The sequence below is a fragment of the Coregonus lavaretus genome, assembly GCF_964263955.1.
Source record: "Coregonus lavaretus genome assembly, chromosome: 23".
NCBI lineage: Eukaryota > Metazoa > Chordata > Actinopteri > Salmoniformes > Salmonidae > Coregonus > Coregonus lavaretus.
In genome coordinates this window covers 47,675,866-47,696,240 of record NC_140010.1, presented here as the reverse complement: position 1 = coordinate 47,696,240, position 20,375 = coordinate 47,675,866, and the positions used below count along the sequence as shown (strand labels likewise).

The following is a 20,375-nucleotide window of genomic DNA, read 5'->3' as shown; positions in this document are numbered from 1 at the left end:
CGGGGATTGGGGATTGAAGGGTTTGGAGCGGGGATTGAAGCGTTTGGAGTGGGGATTGAAGGGTTTGGAGCGGAGAGAGGAAATTGAAGGGTTTGGTGCGGGGAGCGGGGATTGAAGAGGGAATTGACGGGTTTGGAGCAGGGGATTGAAAGGGTTGGAGCTGGGTTTGAAGGGTTTGGAGCGGGGAGTGGGGATTGAAAAATTTGGAGCGGAGAGTGGGGATTGAAAGGTTTGGAGCGAAGAGTGGGGATTGAAGGGTTTAGATCAGAGAATGGGGATTGAAGGGTTTGGAATGGGGGTTTGAGAGGTGATTGAAAGGTTTGGGATCAAAGGGTTTGGATCGGAGAGTGGGGATTGAAGGGTTTGGACCGAGGTTGAAGGGTGTAGAGCGGGGATTGAAGGGTTTGGAGCGGGATTGAAGGGTTTGGAATGGTGAGTGAAGGGTTTGTAGCGGGAGTGGGGTTTGATGGTTTTGGAGAGGAGAGTGGGGATTGCAGGGTTTGGAGCGGGGATTGAAGAGTTTGGAGCGGAGAGTGAGATGGAAGGTTATGGACTGTGGATTGAAGAGGGGATTGAATGGTTTGGAGCAAGTCTTAGCGTCCTGTTCGCTAAGGGTTTGGAGCGGTGAGTGGAGATTGAAGGGTTTGTGTCAGGGAGTGGGGATTGATGGGTTTAGATCAGAGAATGGGGATTGAAGGGTATGGAGCGAGGTTTGAAGGATTTGGAGCAGGGAGTGGGGATTGAAGGGTTTGGAGCGAGTCTTAGCATCCTGTTCGCTAAGGGTTTGGAGCGGAGAGTGGGGATTGAAGGGTTTGGAGCGGGGATTGAAGCGTTTGGAGTGGGGATTGAAGGGTTTGGCGCGGAGAGAGGAAATTGAAGGGTTCGGAGTGGGGAGCGGGGATTGAAGAGAGGGTTGACAGTTTGGAGCGGGGATTGAAAGGGTTGGAGCGGGGATTGAAGGGTTTGTAGTGGGAAGTGGGGATTGAAGGTTTTGGAGTGGGGAATGAAGGGTTTAGAGCAGGGATTAAATGGTTTAGAGCAGGGATTGAAGGTTTTGGAATGGCGAGTGAAGGGTTTGTAGCGGGGAGTTGGGATCGACGGGTTTGAGAGGAGAGTGGGGCTTGAAGGGTTTGGAGTGGGGAGTGAAGGGTTTAGAGCGGGGATTGAAGGGTTTGGGGCGGAGAGTGGAGATTGAAAGGTTTGGAGAGGGGAGCGGGGAGCGGGGAGAGAAGATTGAAGGGTTTGGAGAGGGGATTGTATGGTTTGGAGAGGACAGATGGATTGAAGGGTTTGGAGAGGGGAGCGGGGAGGGTTTTGAACGGGGAGAGGGGATTGAAAGGTTTGGAGTGGAGAGTGGGGATTGAAGGGTATGGAGCAGGTATTAAAGGGGTTGGAGCGGGTACTGAAGAGTTTGGAGCGGGGATTGAAGGGTTTGCAGAGGAGAGTGGGGATTGAAGGGTTTGGAGCGGTGATTGAAGGGTTTGGAGCGGGGATTGAAGGGTTTGGAGCAGAGAGTGGAGATTGAAAGGTTTGGAGCGGAGAGTGGGAATTGAAGGGTTTGGAGCAAAAATTGAAGGGTTTGAGAGGAGATTGAAAGGTTTGGAGTGGGGAGTGGGATTTGAAGGGTGTGGAGCGGGAGCGGGGATTGAAGGGTTTGGCGCGGGGATTGAATGGTTTGGAGCGGGGAATGAAGGGTTTGGAGCGGGGATTGAAGGGTTTGTAGCAGGGAGTGGGGTTTGAAGGGTTTGGAGCGAGTCTTAGCATCCTGTTCGCTAAGGGTTTGGAGCGGAGAGTGGGGATTGAAGGGTTTGGAGCAGGGATTGAAGCATTTGGAGTGGGGATTGAAGGGTTTGGCGCGGAGAGAGGAAATTGAAGGGTTCGGAGTGGGGAGCGGGTATTGAAGAGGGGATTGACGTTTGGAGCGGGGATTGAAAGGGTTGGAGCGGGGATTGAAGGGTTTGGAGCGGGGAGTGGGGATTGATGGGTTTAGATCAGAGAATGGGGATTGAAGGGTATGAAAAGGGGAGCGGGATTGAAGGGTTTGGAGCGGGAAGTGGGGATTGAAGGGGAAGGAGTGGGGATTGAAGGGTATGCAGTAGGGATTGAAGGATTTGGAGCAGGGATTGAATGGTTTGAAGCAGGGATTTAATGGTTTGGAGCGGGAGTGGGGATTGAAGGGTTTGGAGCGGGGATTGAAGTGTTTGGAATGAAGAGTGAAGGGTTTGTAGCAGGGATTGAAGGGTTTGGAATGGGGATTGAAGGGTTTGGAGAGGAGAGTGGGGATTGAAGGTTTTGGAGCGGGGATTGAAGGGTTTGGAGTGGGGATTGAAGGGTTTGGAGCAGGGATTGAAGGGTTTGGAGTGGGAATTGAAGAGTTTGGATTAGGGATTGAAGGGTTTGGAGCAGGGATTGAAGGGTTTGGAATGGGGATTGAAGGGTTTGGAGAGGAGAGTGGGGATTTAAGGTTTTGGAGCGGGATTGAAGGGTTTGGAGTGGGGATTGAAGGGTTTGGAACGGCGAGTGAAGCGGAGAATGAGGAATGAAGTGTTTGTAGCGGGTAGTGGGGATTGAAGGATTTGGAGCGGAGAGTGGGGATTGAAGGGTTTGGAGTGGGGATTGAAGGGTTTAGAGCGGGGATTGAAGGATATGGAGCGGGGATTGAAGGGTTGGGAATGGCGAGTGAAGGGTTTGTAGCTGGGAGTGGGGAGTGATGGGTTTGGAGCGGGGATTGAAGGATTTGTAGCGGGGAGCGGGTATTGAAGGGTTTGGGAGCTGGGAGTGAAGTGTTTGTAGTGGCGAATGAAGGGTTTGTAGCAGGGAGTGGGGATCGAAGGGTTTGGATCGGAGAGTGGGGATTGAAGGGTTTGGACCGAGGATTGAAGGGTGTAAAGCGGGGATTGAAGGGTTTGGAGCGGGATTGAAGGGTTTGGAATGGTGAGTGAAGGGTTTGTAGGGTTTGGAGAGGAGAGACGGGATTGAAGGGTTTGGAGCGGAGATTGAAAGGTTTGCAGGTGGGAGTGGGGATTGAAGGATTTGGAGCGGCGAGTGAAGAGTTTGGAGCAAGGATGAAAGGGTTTGGAGCGGGGTTTGAAAGGTTTGGAGAGGAGAGTTGGGATTGAAGGGTTTGGAGCGGGAATTGAAGGGTTTGGAATGGAGAGCGTGGATTAAAGGCTTTGGAGAGGGGAGAGGAGAGGAGATTGGAGAGGAGAGCAGGGAGTGAAGGGTGTGGATCGGGGTTTGAAGGGTTTGGAGCGGGGATTGAAGGGTTGGGAATGGCGAGTGAAGGGTTTGTAGCTGGGAGTGGGGAGTGGGGATTGATGGTTTGGAGCAGGGATTGAAGGATTTGTAGCGGGGAGTGGGTATTGAAGGGTTTTGGAGCAGGGAGTGAAGGGTTTGGAGCTGGGAGTGAAGGGTTTGTAGTGGGGAATGGGGAATGAAGGGTTTGTAGCAGGGAGTGGGGACTGAAGGGTTTGGACCGAGGATTGAAGGGTGTAGAGCGGGGATTGAAGGGTTTGGAATGGTGAGTGAAGGGTTTGTAGCGGGAGTGGGGATAGAAGGGTTTGGAGAGGAGAGACGGGATTGAAGGGTTTGGAGCGGAGATTGAAAGGTTTGCAGGTGGGAGTGGGGATTGAAGGATTTGGAGCGGCGAGTGAAGAGTTTGGCGCAGGGATGAAAGGGTTTGGAGCGGGGATTGAAAGGTTTGGAGAGGAGAGTTGGGATTGAAGGGTTTGGAGCGGGAATTGAAGGGTTTGGAATGGAGAGCGTGGATTAAAGGCTTTGGAGAGGGGAGAGGAGATGAGAGTGGAGAGGAGAGCAGGGAGTGAAGGGTGTGGATCGGGGTTTGAAGGGTTTAGAGCGGGGATTGAATGGTTTGGAATAGGGAGTGAAGGGTTTTTAGCGGGGAATGAAGAGTGAAGGGTTTGTAGTGGGAAGTGGGGATTGAAGGGTTTGGAGCGGAGAGTGGGGATTGAAGGGTTTGGAGCGGAGAGTGGGGATTGAAGGGTATGGAGAGGGGAGGGAAACGTTTGGAGCGGAGCGGGAATTGAAAGGTTTGTAGCGGGGATGAATGGTTTGGAGTAGGGATTGAAAGGTTTGGAGCGGGATTGAAAGGTTTGGGGTGGGGAGTGGGGATTGAAGAGTTTGGAGCGGAGAGTGGAGATTGAAGGGTTTGGAGCGGAGAGTGGGGACTGAAGGGTATGGAGAGGGGAGGGAAGGGTTTGGAGTGGGTACTGAAGGGTGTGGAGCGGGGAGTGGGGATTGAAGGGTTTGGAGCAGGGAGTGGGAATTGAAGGGTTTGGAGCGGGGATTGAAGGGTTTGAAGCGGGGATTGAAAGGTTTGGAGCGGAGAGTGGGGATTGAAGGATATGGAGTAGGGATTGAAGGGTATGGAGCGGGGAATGAAGGGTTTGGAGTGGGAATTGAAGAGTTTGGAGCGGGGAGTGGGGATTGAAGGATTTGGAGCGGGGAGTAGGATTGGGTTTGGAGCGAGTCTTAGCATCCTGTTCGCTAAGGGTTTGGAGCGGAGAGCGGAGAGAGGGGATTGAAGTGTTTGGAATGGGGAGTGAAGCGGAGAATGAGGAATGAAGTGTTTGTAGCGGGTAGTGGGGATTGAAGGATTTGGAGCGGAGAGTGGGGATTGAAGGGTTTGGAGTGGGGAATGAAGGGTTTAGAGCGGGGATTGAAGGATATGGAGCGGGGATTGAAGGGTTGGGAATGGCGAGTGAAGGGTTTGTAGCTGGGAGTGGGGAGTGATGGGTTTGGAGCGGGGATTGAAGGATTTGTAGCGGGGAGTGGGTATTGAAGGGTTTTGGAGCTGGGAGTGAAGGGTTTGTAGTGGCGAATGGGGAATGAAGTGTTTGTAGCAGGGAGTGGGGATCGAAGGGTTTGGATCGGAGAGTGGGGATTGAAGGGTTTGGACCGAGGATTGAAGGGTGTAGAGCGGGGATTGAAGGGTTTGGAGCGGGATTGAAGGGTTTGGAATGGTGAGTGAAGGGTTTGTAAAGGGGGTGGGGATTGAAGGGTTTGGAGAGGAGAGACGGGATTGAAGGGTTTGGAGCGGAGATTGAAAGGTTTGCAGGTGGGAGTGGGGATTGAAGGATTTGGAGCGGCGAGTGAAGAGTTTGGAGCAGGGATGAAAGGGTTTGGAGCGGGGTTTGAAAGGTTTGGAGAGGAGAGTTGGGATTGAAGGGTTTGGAGCGGGAATTGAAGGGTTTGGAATGGAGAGCGTGGATTAAAGGCTTTGGAGAGGGGAGAGGAGAGGAGAGTGGAGAGGAGAGCAGGGAGTGAAGGGTGTGGATCGGGGTTTGAAGGGTTTGGAGCGGGGATTGAAGGGTTGGGAATGGCGAGTGAAGGGTTTGTAGCTGGGAGTGGGGAGTGGGGATTGATGGTTTGGAGCAGGGATTGAAGGATTTGTAGCGGGGAGTGGGTATTGAAGGGTTTTGGAGCAGGGAGTGAAGGGTTTGGAGCTGGGAGTGAAGGGTTTGTAGTGGGGAATGGGGAATGAAGGGTTTGTAGCAGGGAGTGGGGACTGAAGGGTTTGGACCGAGGATTGAAGGGTGTAGAGCGGGGATTGAAGGGTTTGGAATGGTGAGTGAAGGGTTTGTAGCGGGAGTGGGGATGGAAGGGTTTGGAGAGGAGAGACGGGATTGAAGGGTTTGGAGCGGAGATTGAAAGGTTTGCAGGTGGGAGTGGGGATTGAAGGATTTGGAGCGGCGAGTGAAGAGTTTGGCGCAGGGATGAAAGGGTTTGGAGCGGGGATTGAAAGGTTTGGAGAGGAGAGTTGGGATTGAAGGGTTTGGAGCGGGAATTGAAGGGTTTGGAATGGAGAGCGTGGATTAAAGGCTTTGGAGAGGGGAGAGGAGATGAGAGTGGAGAGGAGAGCAGGGAGTGAAGGGTGTGGATCGGGGTTTGAAGGGTTTAGAGCGGGGATTGAATGGTTTGGAATAGGGAGTGAAGGGTTTTTAGCGGGGAATGAAGATTGAAGGGTTTGGAGCGGAGAGTGGGGATTGATGGGTTTGGAGTGGAGAGTGGGGACTGAAGGGTATGGAGAGGGGAGGGAAGGGTTTGGAGTGGGTACTGAAGGGTGTGGAGCGGGGAGTGGGGATTGAAGGGTTTGGAGCAGGGAGTGGGAATTGAAGGGTTTGGAGCGGGGATTGAAGGGTTTGAAGCGGGGATTGAAAGGTTTGGAGCGGAGAGTGGGGATTGAAGGATATGGAGTAGGGATTGAAGGGTATGGAGCGGGGAATGAAGGGTTTGGAGTGGGAATTGAAGAGTTTGGAGCGGGGAGTGGGGATTGAAGGATTTGGAGCGGGGAGTAGGATTGGGTTTGGAGCGAGTCTTAGCATCCTGTTCGCTAAGGGTTTGGAGCGGAGAGCGGAGAGAGGGGATTGAAGTGTTTGGAGCGGGGATTGGGGATTGAAGGGTTTGGAGCGGGGATTGAAGCGTTTGGAGTGGGGATTGAAGGGTTTGGAGCGGAGAGAGGAAATTGAAGGGTTTGGAGCGGGGAGCGGGGATTGAAGAGGGAATTGACGGGTTTGGAGCGGGGATTGAAAGGGTTGGAGCTGGGTTTGAAGGGTTTGGAGCGGGGAGTGGGGATTGAAAAATTTGGAGCGGAGAGTGGGGATTGAAAGGTTTGGAGCGAAGAGTGGGGATTGAAGGGTTTAGATCAGAGAATGGGGATTGAAGGGTTTGGAATGGGGGTTTGAGAGGTGATTGAAAGGTTTGGGATCAAAGGGTTTGGATCGGAGAGTGGGGATTGAAGGGTTTGGACCGAGGTTGAAGGGTGTAGAGCGGGGATTGAAGGGTTTGGAGCGGGATTGAAGGGTTTGGAATGGTGAGTGAAGGGTTTGTAGCGGGAGTGGGGTTTGATGGTTTTGGAGAGGAGAGTGGGGATTGCAGGGTTTGGAGCGGGGATTGAAGAGTTTGGAGCGGAGAGTGAGATGGAAGGTTATGGACTGTGGATTGAAGAGGGGATTGAATGGTTTGGAGCAAGTCTTAGCGTCCTGTTCGCTAAGGGTTTGGAGCGGTGAGTGGAGATTGAAGGGTTTGTGTCAGGGAGTGGGGATTGATGGGTTTAGATCAGAGAATGGGGATTGAAGGGTATGGAGCGAGGTTTGAAGGATTTGGAGCAGGGAATGGGGATTGAAGGGTTTGGAGCGAGTCTTAGCATCCTGTTCGCTAAGGGTTTGGAGCGGAGAGTGGGGATTGAAGGGTTTGGAGCAGGGATTGAAGCGTTTGGAGTGGGGATTGAAGGGTTTGGCGCGGAGAGAGGAAATTGAAGGGTTCGGAGTGGGGAGCGGGGATTGAAGAGAGGTTTGACGGTTTGGAGCGGGGATTGAAAGGGTTGGAGCGGGGATTGAAGGGTTTGTAGTGGGAAGTGGGGATTGAAGGGTTTGGAGTGGGGAATGAAGGGTTTAGAGCAGGGATTGAAGGTTTTGGAATGGCGAGTGAAGGGTTTGTAGCGGGGAGTTGGGATCGACGGGTTTGAGAGGAGAGTGGGGCTTGAAGGGTTTGGAGTGGGGAGTGAAGGGTTTAGAGCGGGGATTGAAGGGTTTGGGGCGGAGAGTGGAGATTGAAAGGTTTGGAGAGGGGAGCGGGGAGCGGGGAGAGAAGATTGAAGGGTTTGGAGAGGGGATTGTATGGTTTGGAGAGGACAGATGGATTGAAGGGTTTGGAAAGGGGAGCGGGGAGGGTTTTGAACGGGGAGAGGGGATTGAAAGGTTTGGAGTGGAGAGTGGGGATTGAAGGGTATGGAGCAGGTATTAAAGGGGTTGGAGCGGGTACTGAAGAGTTTGGAGCGGGGATTGAAGGGTTTGCAGAGGAGAGTGGGGATTGAAGGGTTTGGAGCGGTGATTGAAGGGTTTGGAGCAGAGAGTGGAGATTGAAAGGTTTGGAGCGGAGAGTGGGAATTGAAGGGTTTGGAGCAAAAATTGAAGGGTTTGAGAGGTGATTGAAAGGTTTGGAGTGGGGAGTGGGATTTGAAGGGTGTGGAGCGGGAGCGGGGATTGAAGGGTTTGGCGCGGGGATTGAATGGTTTGGAGCGGGGAATGAAGGGTTTGGAGCGGGGATTGAAGGGTTTGTAGCGGGGATTGAAGGGTTTGGAGAGGAGAGTGGGGATTGAAGGGTTTGGAGCGGAGCGTGGGGATTGAAGGGTTTGGAGCGAAGCATGGGGATTGAAGGGTTTGGAGTGTAGCATGGGGATTTAAGGGTTTGGAGCGTAGCGTGGGGATTGAAGAGTTTGGAGCGGAGATTGAAGGGTTTGGAATGGGGAGTGAAGGGTTTGTAGCGGGGAGTGGGGATTGAAGGGTTTTGAGAGGAGAGTGGAGATTGAAGGGTTTGGAGTGGAGAGTTGGGATTGAAGGGTTTGGAGAGGTTAAGGGGAAGGGGATTGAAGGATTTGGAGCGGGGATTGAAGTGTGTGCAGAGGGGTGTGGGTATTGAAGAGTTTGGAGCGGGGAATGAAGTGTGTGCAGAGGGGAGTGGGTATTGAAGGGTTTGTAGCGGGGATTGGGGATTGAAGTGTTTGGAGAGGAGAGTGGGGATTGAAGGGTTTGGAGCGGAGCGTGGGGGTTGAAGGGTTTGGAGCGGAGCATGGGGATTGAAGGGTTTGGAGCGTAGCATGGGGATTGAAGGGTTGGAGCGTAGCGTGGGGATTGAAGAGTTTGGAGCGGAGATTGAAGGGTTTGGAATGGGGAGTGAAGGGTTTGTAGCGGGGAGTGGGGATTGAAGGGTTTTGAGAGGAGAGTGGGGATTGAAGGGTTTGGAGAGGAGAGTGGGGATTGAAGGGTTTGGAGCGGAGCATGGGGATTGAAGGGTTTGGAGCGTAGCATGGGGATTGAAGAGTTTGGAGAGTATCGTGGGGATTGAAGAGTTTGGAGTGGAGATTGAAGGGTTTGGAAAGGGGATTGAAGGGTTTGGAGCGTAGCATGGGGATTGAAGGGTTTGGAGCGTAGCGTGGGGATTGAAGAGTTTGGAGCGGAGATTGAAGGGTTTGGAATGGGGAGTGAAGGGTTTGTAGTTGGGAGTGGGGATTGAAGGGTTTTGAGAGGAGAGTGGGGATTGAAGGGTTTGGAGTGGAGAGTTGGGATTGAAGGGTTTGGAGAGGTGAAGGGGAAGGGGATTGAAGGATTTGGAGCGGGGATTGGAGGGTTTGCAGAGGGGAGTGGGTATTGAAGAGTTTGGAGCAGGGAATGAAGTGTGTTCAGATGGGAGTGGGTATTGAAGGGTTTGTAGCCGGGATTGGGGATTGACGGGTTTGGAGAGGAGAGTGGGGATTGAAGGGTTTGGAGCGGAGCGTGGGGATTGAAGGGTTTGGAACGGAGCATGGGGATTGAAGGGTTTGGAACGTAGCATGGGGATTGAAGGGTTTGGAGCGTAGCGTGGGGATTGAAGAGTTTGGAGCAGAGATTGAAGTGTGTGCAGAGGGGAGTGGGTATTGAAGGGTTTGTAGTGGGGATTGGGGATTGAAGGGTTTGGAGCGGAGCGTGGGGATTGAAGGGTTTGGAGCGGAGCGTGGGGATTGAAGGGTTTGGAGCGGAGCGTGGGGATTGAAGGGTTTGGAGCGGAGCGTGGGGATTGAAGAGTTTGGAGCGGAGATTGAAGAGTTTGGAGCAGAGATTGAAGGGTTTGGAGCGGGGATTGAAGGGTTTGGAATGGGGAGTGAAGGGTTTGGAATGGGGAGTGAAGGGTTTGGAGAGGAGAGTGGGGATTGAAGGGTTTGGAGTGGAGAGTTGGGATAGAAGGGTTTGGAGCGGGGAGTGAAGGGTTTGTAGCGGGGATTGAAGGGTTTGGGGCGGAGAGTGGATATTTAAATGTTTGGGGGTAGAGATTCAAAGGTTTGGAGCAGAGAGTGGGGATTGAAGGGTTTGGAACGGGAATTGACAGGTTTGGAGTGGGGATAGGGGATTAAAGGTTTTGGAGAGGGGATTGAAGGGTTTGTGGCAGGGAGTGTGGATTGAAGGGTTTAGAGTGGAGAGTGGGGATTAAAGGGTATGGAGCGGTGATTTAAGTGTTTGGAGCGGGAATTGAAGGGTTTGGAGCGGGGATTGAAAGGTTTGGAGTGGAGAGTGGGATTTAAGATTTTGCAGCTGGATTGAAGAGTTTGGAGCGGAGAGTTTGGATTGAAAAGTATGGAGCGGGGAATTAAGGGTTTGGAGCGGGGAGTGGGGATTGAAGGGTTTGGAGCGGGGAGTGAAGGGTTTGGAGCGGGGATTGAAGGGTTTGGATCGGAGAGTGGGGAATGAAGGGTTTGGAGCAGGAAGTGAAGGGTTTGGAGCGGGGATTAAGGGTTTTGAGCAGGGAGCAGGGATTGACAGGTTTGGAACGGGGATTGAAGGGTTTTGAGCGGGGATTGAAGGGTTTGGAGCGGGGATTGAAGGGTTTGGAGCGGGGATTGAAGGGTTTGGAGCGGGGATTGAAGGGTTTGGAGCGGGGATTGAAGGGTTTGGAGCGGAGAGTGAGGAATGAAGGCTTTGGAGCGGGGAGTGAAGCGTTTGGAGCGGGGAGTGGGGATTAAGGGTTAGGAGCAGGGAGCAGGGATTGACGGGTTAGGAGCGGCATTGAAGGGTTTGGAGTGGTGATTGAAGGGTTTGGAGCGTTGATTGAAGGGTTTGGAGCTCGGAGTGGGTATTGAAGGGTTTGGAGAGGGGAGTGGGTATTGAAGGGTTTGGAGAGGGGAGTGTGCATTGAAGGGTTTGGAGAGGGGAGTGGGTATTGAAGGGTTTGGAGAGGGGAGTGGGTATTGAAGGGTTTGGAGAGGGGAGTGGGTATTGAAGGGTTTGGAGAGGGGAGTGGGTATTGAAGGGTTTGGAGAGGGGAGTGGGTATTGAAGGGTTTGGAGAGGGGAGTGGATATTGAAGGGTTTGGAGAGGGGAGTGGGTATTGAAGGGTTTGGAGAGGGGAGTGGGTATTGAAGGGTTTGGAGAGGGGAGTGGGTATTGAAGGGTTTGGAGAGGGGAGTGGGTATTGAAGGGTTTGGAGAGGGGAGTGGGTATTGAAGGGTTTGGAGAGGGGAGTGGGGATTGAATCCCAGTCTCTGATGGGGAGAGGCGTATATATAGTGCCTAGTGAAAGTCTCCAAACCTTTCGCACAGTTTTCATATTTTGCTCCCTTCATTTAAAAATCTAGAAATGCATAAATTGGGATTTTTCCCCACTGATCGACAACCTACTGCACACTTTAAAATGTCAAGAAAAAAGGTATAATTTTTTATTTTTATATTGATTGCGTAGCATCTTTACACCCCATAGTTAATACTTAGTGGAAGCACCTTTGGCAGCAAATGCAGCGGTGAATAGTTTTTTATTAGTTTCCACCAATATTGCACAACTCTTGGAGCAACATCTCCCCATTATTCTCAGCAAAATTGCTCAAGCTCAGTCAAATTGGTTGGGAATCATTGATGGACTGCAATATGTAAGTCTTGTGTTTGATTTTCAACCTGATTTAAAGTCAGGGCTGAGACTAGACCACTCATATTTTAGGAAAATGTTTGTTCCTGAACTTAAGATGTACCACAGCAAGGGGTGCGATGACCTTACATTGTAATCAATTTATTTTTATTTTTTTCATTTTCAAATGTGGAGTAGGTTGTGTAGATCTGAAGAAAAACATATAATACTTTTTTTGATTTAAAGAGGCCATACGTGTCACATTTTCCACCTGCAAATAGTGCCTAATAGACCTAATCCTCTCATTTTTAGGACCACTGTACTGTGAAATTCATAATATCTCTCCTGATGAACTCTCCCTTAGTCCTGTCAGCAATGTGTATGTCAAATGGCATCCTTACCGTATTGAAGATCTGTAAACCGTCATGACCACCAGATACAAAAATCCTTCCATCAAAAACAGTGACCCCAGCTGCACTGCGACTTGCACTCATCTCTGTCATTACTGTCCACCTGCACAAGTGTATAAGGAAAAGCAGCTGCACTTTAATGTTGATACAGATGGGCTATACTTTTTCACTTAATATAAAAAGTCATACTGTAACAACATTTTGATTTGCAACAACTGTGTAATTATTAAAGACAACAATTGAAATTAAGCAATTCTATTTCCTGGATACATACGGAAAATAGTTTTACATACTTGATTGATGTTATATGATCTAAAGTAATGGTTTTGGATAGGATAGGATTGGATAAGTGTAAGCAAGTAAAACACAGCAGAAACACACAAAATTCATGTTACAAAATACGACATTAGCAATAAAAATATAAAAAAATATAAACGTTTACATTCCACCACAACCAAGCTCAGAATTAAAGGTAGACTCGGCAATGCATTAAGTAAACAGCAGTATTGGGCCGACTTCCGCAAAATATGAATGTGGAGGTTGGAGCATGCATTTACACGGAGTGTAGAAAACATTAAGACCACCTGCTCTTTCCATGACAGACTGACCAGGTGAATCCAGGTGAAAGCTATGATCCCTTATGGATGGCACCTGTTAAATCCACTTCAATCAGTGTAGATGAAGGGGAGGAGACAGGTTAAAGAAAGATTTTTAAGCCTTGATACAATTTAGACATGGATTGTGTATGTGTGCCATTCAGAGTGAATGGGCAAGACAAATTATTGAAGTGCCTTTGAACGGGGTATGGTAGTAGGTGCCAGGCGCACCGGTTTGTGTCAAGACCTGCAACGCTGCTGGGTTTTTCACGCTCAACAGTTTCCCATGTGTATCAATAATGGTCCACCACTGAAAGGACATCCAGCCAAGTTGACACAACTGTGGGAAACATTGGAGTCAACATGGTCCAGCCTCCCTGTGGAGCGCTTTCAACACCTTCTAGAGTCCATGCCCCAAAGAATTGAGGCTGTTCTGAGGGCAAAAGGGGGTGCAACTCAATATTAGGTGTTCCTAATATTAAGTATTCCTAATGTTTTGTACACTCAGTGTAAGATTACATCACCATTGTCAATCAAGGGTCAAAGCCTTGGGTCAAATGTGGTAGTAGCTCCATCTTGTCCTTCAACAGGGAATTGTTGCAGTATTGCAGACACCTATCCAATCCTCACAGATCTCCAGAAGTACAAAGGGAGTAAGGGTCAGTGACACTCAAATGGAGGCCTATTAAAATGTACTTATCAATGCACACAGCACCTTTTTCCCCACTCCTATAGATCACATCATTTTAGAACGTCATACAAAAGTATTACTGCGTGTGAACTTTCAAATGCATACTGTCATTACTTAATATGTGATGTGATAGGTATTTGAATTACAATTTATTAACACAGAAAATATTTCATTAATAAAATATTTAAACGAGCGTCTTCCTCAAATGAAGGGGATAATGACGCAATGTTTGCGAGAGGGAGGGAATCTGATTTAATTGGTCATCAACTCGCGGCTCAGAAATCATTCAGGATAAATGGAGCCCCGGAGTAGGTTAGTTCTGAAGCATTTGTTGCCATAGAAATGTCCCTGGCTAAAAGGTGAGCCACTTTCATGGTACCGGTTATCCCAAGTTGACCAAAGTTACCTCACTAACTCCTCAAACCAGGTACGTAGTATACCCTCTGGTCTAGGTTGACTTGGAATTCAGGGAGTCAAAGTAAAGTAATCACATAGGAAATGTACAGAACCTGTTGGCTTCTGGAGAGTAGCACTCTACTGAGTTGAGAGAGGATTTGCCATCATAGCCCCCGCACACATATATATGGCCGTCCACCACCACTGTTCCCATTGCACTGCATTCGGAGAGATGGGGAAAGGGGAAAGAGGATAAATACAACTGGATCCTGTCCATTTAACTAGGGTTTTCGGCAATGGTGTATAAAAATCATAGAATATACAGTACCAGTCTAAAGTTTGGACACACCTACTCATTCAAGGGTTTTTCTTTGTTTTTACTATTTTCTACATCGTAGAATAATAGTGAAGATATCAAAACTATGATATAACACATATGGAATCATGTAGTAACATTCTTCAAAGAAGCCACCCTTTGCCTTGATGACAACTTTGCACACTTGGCATTCTCTCAACCAGCATCACCTGGAATGCTTTTCCAACAGTCTTGAAGGAGTACCCACATATGCTGAGCACTTGTTGGCTGCTTTTCCTTCACTCTGCGGTCAAACTTATCCCAAACCGTCTCAATTGGGTTGAAGTCAGGTGATTGTGGAGCCCAGGTCATCTGATGCAGCACTCCATCACTCTCCTTCTTGGTCAAATAGCCCTTACACAGCCTGGAGGTGTGTTGGGTCAATGTCCTGTTGAAAAACAAATGATAGTCCCACTAAGCCCAAACCAGATGGGATGGCGTATCGCTGCAGAATGCTGTGGTAGCCATGCTGGTTAAGTGTGCCTTGAATTCTAAATAAATCACAGACAGTGTCACCAGCAAAGCACCCCCACGCCATCACACCTCCTCCTCATGCTTCACAGTGGGAACCACACATGCAGAGATCATCCGTTCACCTACTATGCGTCTCACAAAGACACAGCGGTTGGAACCAAAAATCTCAAATTTGGACTCATCAGACCAAAGGACACATTTCCACCGGTCTAATGTCCATTGCTCGTGTTTCCTGGCCCAAGCAAGTCTCTTCTTCTTATTGGTCTCCTTTAGTAGTGGTTTCTTTGCAGCAATTCAACCATGAAGGCCTGATTCACACAGTCTCCTCTGAACAGTTAATGTTGAGATGTGTCTGTTACTTGAACTCTGTGAAGCATTTATTTGGACTGCAATTTCTGAGCCTGGTAACTCTAATTAACTTATCCTCTGCAGCAGAGGTAACTCTGGGTCTTCCATTCCTGTGGCGGTCCTCATGAGAGCCAGTTTCATCATAGCGCTTGATGGTTTTTGCGACTGCACTTGAAGAAACGTTCAAAGTTCTTGAAATTTTCCGGATTGACTGACCTTCATGTCTTAAAGTAATGATGGACAGTCGTTTCTCTTTGCTTATTTGAGCTGTTCTTGCCATTATATGGACTTGGTCTTTCACCAAATAGGACTATATTCTGTATACCAACCCTACCTTGTCACAACACAACTGATTGGCTCAAACGCATTAAGAAATAATGAAATTCCACAAATTAACTTTTAACAAGGCACACCTGTTAATTGAAATGCATTCCAGGTGACTACCTCAAAAAGCTGGTTGAGAGAATGCCATGAATGTTCAAAGCTGCCATCAAGGCAAAGGGTGGGTACTTTGAAGAATCTCAAATATAAAATATATTTTGATTTGTTTAACACTTTTTTGGTTACTACATGATTCCATATGTGTTATTTCATAGTTTTGATGTCTTCACTATTATTCTACAATGTAGAAAATAGTAAAAATAAAGAAAAACCCTGGAATTAGTAGGTGTGTCCAAACTCTTGACTGCTACTGTATGTCTATACTTTCCTCAGGGCTTATTTGATTCCTGTATGAGATGCCGTTCAAGCACACCAAGTCGAGTTGTATGGTCCATTACTAAAATAGGGTGTGTATAACTTTCACAATAGTAGCTGTTCGACACCTGTGACAAGTTTTCATTTTTGGATTTTGGGGATAATTCATTTACATGTTTGAATGCAGTCTATGGACAAAGAGTGACTGCAATCTGGTTTTGAAAAACTAGCCAATGCCAACATATGCTAATAAAAAAGCATTCTGGGACCACAATCCCTGTCGATTACTCCTATTTAGTATGTTTTAAATTGCATGCCTGATTCCTCTCCAAATAGTTGTAAACCTATTAATTTAATAGATTGACTTAGATGAGGAATTTGTCCCAAAATGCAAGTATAAGCATTTGTGAGCAGTGGCTTGTTTCACAAAACCAAAGGCTGCGTTCCAGGCTGACTACATTGCAAACACATGCCAGATCTCACAACGCCTGGACAGTGTTTATCACATCAGCTAACGTCATATGATACAGCAATCTTATGCCTCAGAGTGTGCAGTTGACGACGTAGCACAAAACCATTGATTAATGAAATGACTCCAATATAGTTTGCCTGGAACACGACTGAAGTGTTTTGTTAAACTAGTCCATTGACTGCTTTCAAAGCAGAAACAACTATCTAAATATGCAAAATCACTGAACTCTCCTTTAAAGCGTTCCAATATTAATGTATTTGTACAACAGGGGTGGCAAACCCTCTGCCGGAAGAGCTGCTGGGTTTGCAGTAGTGTAGCTGCTCCAGCCCTGCCCTAACGCCTGATTCTACTACAGGTTCTTATCAGGGCCCTGATTAGCTGAATCAGGTGTTTTAGAACAGGGCTGGAACATGAAGAGGATTGGCCACCCCTAATTGGCTACATTTATAAATATTTTGCTCTCTTCCTATTACCATGGCCATTAAAGGGATGTTCCACTCAAAATACAACTTAACTGCATTTTTTTTTCTACTTACCATGGCTGTTGTCAATCTCCTACGTTTTTTGGATACACATTTTGCTTCCTTCAGTATTTGATAGTGATATTGTATTTTGTCAGCATTACCATAGGGCCCCAGCCATTCATTCTGAAAATATGTCTTAAACAACTTACAAAATTCCTCACAGAGAGGAAACAGCCAAAGAGATAATCATTTTCATCTGTATCCCTTATTACTGTATAGAGTGCTGAGAAAAAGTTTTTGAACCCTGCACAGTTTTAACATTTTGAGAGGACCACCACACTTTAGTGCAAAGTTAAAAATGGGGACAATCCTCCTTTAAGCATTTTAGAATGTCTCGATCAGCTACTAGGTAAATAAAATGGGGTACATTTGGAGCCTACTCCACAACTTATCAAAATCTACAGGTTATCAGTACATCTACAAGTAATCAGTATACTGTATCTACTTAATAATTGGTCGTTCTATATGAATTCAATCACTTCTTGACCACACCCATTTTGCTTTGAATGAAACCTTCCATACATGGTTACCGGTGGTAGATTAGGTCAGAAAGTAACATCTTGGACCTGAATGCCAAAACATTCACGAGATAGAGGTGCTCGAAGGTGACCCATTTTGCATACCCCACCATACCATGAGACATCCATGACAGCATCACTGAAAAAGATTAACAGTTCAGTTATTTGAAAGCTTCAAAACAGGGTTTCAAAACTGTTTTATAATATCTTGATATTTATTTATATTTTTTTATACTGAACAAATATATAAACCCAACATGCAACAATTTCAAACCATTTTACTGAGTTACAGTTCATATAAGGAAATCAGTCAATTGAAATGAATGAATTAGGCCCTAATCTATGGATTTTACTTGACTTGGCAGGGGCGCAGCCATGGATGGGCCTGGGAGGGTATAGGCACATCCACTTGGGAGACTGGCCCAGCCAATCAGAAGGAGTTGCCCCCCCCCACAAAATGGCTTTATTACAGACTGAAATACTCCTCAGTTTCATCAGCTGTCCAGGTGGCTGGTCTCAGACGATCCCGCAGGTGAATAAACCCGGACGTGGAGGTCCTGGGCTGGCATGGTTACATGTGGTCTGCGGTTGTGAGGCCGGTTGGACGTAATGCCAAATTCTCTAAAATGACGTTGGAGGTGGCTTATGATAGAGAAATGAACAATCAATTCTCTGGCAACAGCTCTGGTGGACATCCCTGCAGTCAGCATGCCAGCTGTCTGAGATAAATAAGCTTTTTGTGCGTATGGAACATTTTGGGGATCTTTTATTTCAGCTCTTGAAACATGGCATAAACACTTTACATGTTGCATTTATATTTTTGTTCAGTGGATGTTAAAAGGTACATTTTTTGTCATGTTTATAAAAAAAAAAAGAATAAAAAAAAGAGAAAAGATCAAATAGATAGACAACCCTACGTGATCGTACAGCATTACATGAAGGCCAATCACGGCTCAGCCTCTACCTTGAAATTCTGGGATATTGAGAAAGTTTCTCTTTCCTCCCGAGGTGGCAATATGTTGAGGAAATGGTTAAGAGAGAGGCACTTTGGATCGACTGCTTAGATTGCGTGGAACAAGCAGTCTGAATGAACAGCTCTCGTTCTCATCTTTTTTGTAAGTACATTTTTCTTTGTTTATTTCTCGGCCTTTTGTTATTCAAGTTGAATGTATGTGTAGGAATCTTGAATGATGATCATACTCGTTTGAATAACCTGTGTAGTTGCTACTACTACTGACAGTATTGACATGTTTGATTGACATGACTAGCGGGACACTCCCCTGCGAGTGCCTCCCACACTTTTCCTATTCAAGGCGATTAATGTCGAAACGTAAGCTTATTGTTTGTTTCTCCCGTCAATAAAGATATCAGATCTACCCAGCAACAGAGCTCCTTTTTCTTTATTTTCCTGGATAGTCACCAGTTGAAGTATCCTGGGGTAAGGATTGTTTTGGGGATTTTCAAATCCCACAGTTGAGCGTCTGATCCCCCACTTTTCGTTTAAGCTGGGCTGAAGTGCGTTTGGGTATACCTTTTTTCCAGTTAGACAACCCTGTTTGTAAGTTTTCAAATAATATCAAACTGAAGCGTGTATCTTTTTCAGTGATTAAAGACTTGAATTTCTCATGGTAGCGTATGCAAAATTGGTCAACTTTGAGCACCTCGATCTCCTGAATGTTTTGGTATTCAGGTCCAAAAAGTCAATTTCTGACTACTTCTACCATGGACAAACATTTATGGAAAGTTTCCTTTAAATCAAAAGGAGTGCAGTCAAAAGTGATTGAATTAATATAAAACAACCCTTAGTACATAATTAGGAAATACATTCTTACCTGCGTTGACTGTTCATGCTTGCAACACATGTCCAAGTATCCGTTTCTGGGTTATAGACCTCCACTGTGCTTAGCCGTGACTGTCCATCATATCCACCGATTGCGTAAAGTAACCCATTGACAACTGCCACACCCACTCGACTTCGCGCTGTACTCATTGGCTGACAGCGTTCCCAGCAATTTCCAATTGGGTCAAATACTTCAACTACATTCAATGAGTCACCTGGATCGAAAAACCAACGCACAACATTTAAACAAAAAGAAACCATTTTAGGGTGTAACGATTCACGTAGTCCTCAGTTTTTGGGTCACGGTTTCAATGGCTTCTATACTGATATGTGGGTCATTCCACGAACTGACTGCCTTTTGAGTCCCTTTGATATTTTAAGTAGAAGTTGTGCACCAATATTACATTTTAAAAGCCTGTTATATTAAATGAAGTGCCCTTTAATATGAACCACAAGGAAAATTAAATAAATCAGATTTTTAATAAAGACTTGATAAAGTGCCAAAAATGTCCCTCATCATGTTCTTACCACTTCTAGGAAGATTTTAACCCACTTTACGCCAACATTTCTCCAAGTTATCACCATCATTGTAAAGCCCTAGTCATTTCTGAAGATGATTATTTATTTCATGTGATTTAGGATGCAAAGGGACGGTATATTACTGGAAGTTTACCAGTAAACTATCAGAATTGTTGTAACTTTCAAGGATTTTATGTAATTTATCACAAGACTTCTAGTAGCCTTTTTGGGTACTTCAGATTATCACAGGTGTCTGTAATTATCAATTTCCCTCTGTGTGGCCTTTTTACATGTAAAATAAATATTTTTTCACACAAAAAATAGAATGACAAAGTTGTAAAACATTATCCTAAATACAAACCAATTTAGTGAATACCATTTATGTTTAATATGATATTTTACTATATCAATATGTCTCTGTTGTAAATGTTTTGGCACCAAACTGGTGGTAGTTGTGAAAAAAGTCTATAGTTGGAAGAGTTGAAGAGTTAGTTGAAAATGAATGCCATTGTTGATACAAAAAAAATAATCATTAATTAGGCTATTTTCTCTTCAACCATATGGTCTATCCACAAGAAACTCATGGACACTATGGACACACATTACCAGTCAAAAGTCTGGACACACCTACTCATTCAAGTTAATTTTTTATTATTTACATTGTAGAATAATAATGAAGACATCAAAACTATGAAAGAACACATATGGAATCATGTAGTAACCAAAACAGTGTTTAACAAATATTTTATATTTGAGATTCTTCAAATAGCCCCCCTTTGCCTTGATGACAGCTTTGCACACTCTTGGCATTCTCTCAACCAGATTCATGAGAGAGTCACCTGGAACGCATTTCAATTAACAGGTGTGCCTTCTTAAAACTTATTTGTGGAATTTCTTTCCTTCTTAATGTGTTTGAGCAAATCAGTTGTGTTGTGACAAGGTAGGGGGGGTATACAGAAGATAGCCCTATTTGGTAAAAGACCAAGTCCATATTATGGCAAGAACAGCCCAAATAAGCAAAGAGAAACAACAGTCCATCATTACTTTAAGACACAAAGGTCATTCAATACGGAAAATGTAAAGAACTTTAAAGTTTCTTCAAGTGCAGTCACAAAAACCATCAAGCGCTATGACAAAACTGGCTCTCA

General features: G+C 46.6%; 1 protein-coding gene across 2 annotated transcripts in view; it reads right to left on the bottom strand.

Moving 5' to 3' along the window:
* klhl18 (kelch-like family member 18) overlaps positions 1–20,375 on the bottom strand; it is an 81,837-nt gene that overhangs the window by 10,674 nt on the left and 50,788 nt on the right. The window contains exons 7-9 of one of the 2 annotated variants that reach the window (XM_084139710.1): positions 18,701–18,923; positions 13,595–13,699; positions 11,790–11,901 (exon numbers count right to left, since the gene is read on the bottom strand). In XM_084139710.1, the coding sequence (XP_083995836.1) occupies positions 11,790–11,901; positions 13,595–13,699; positions 18,701–18,923 (440 nt within the window). The remainder of the gene's footprint in view (positions 1–11,789; positions 11,902–13,594; positions 13,700–18,700; positions 18,924–20,375) is intronic. The other variant, XM_084139711.1, reaches the window with a different exon arrangement.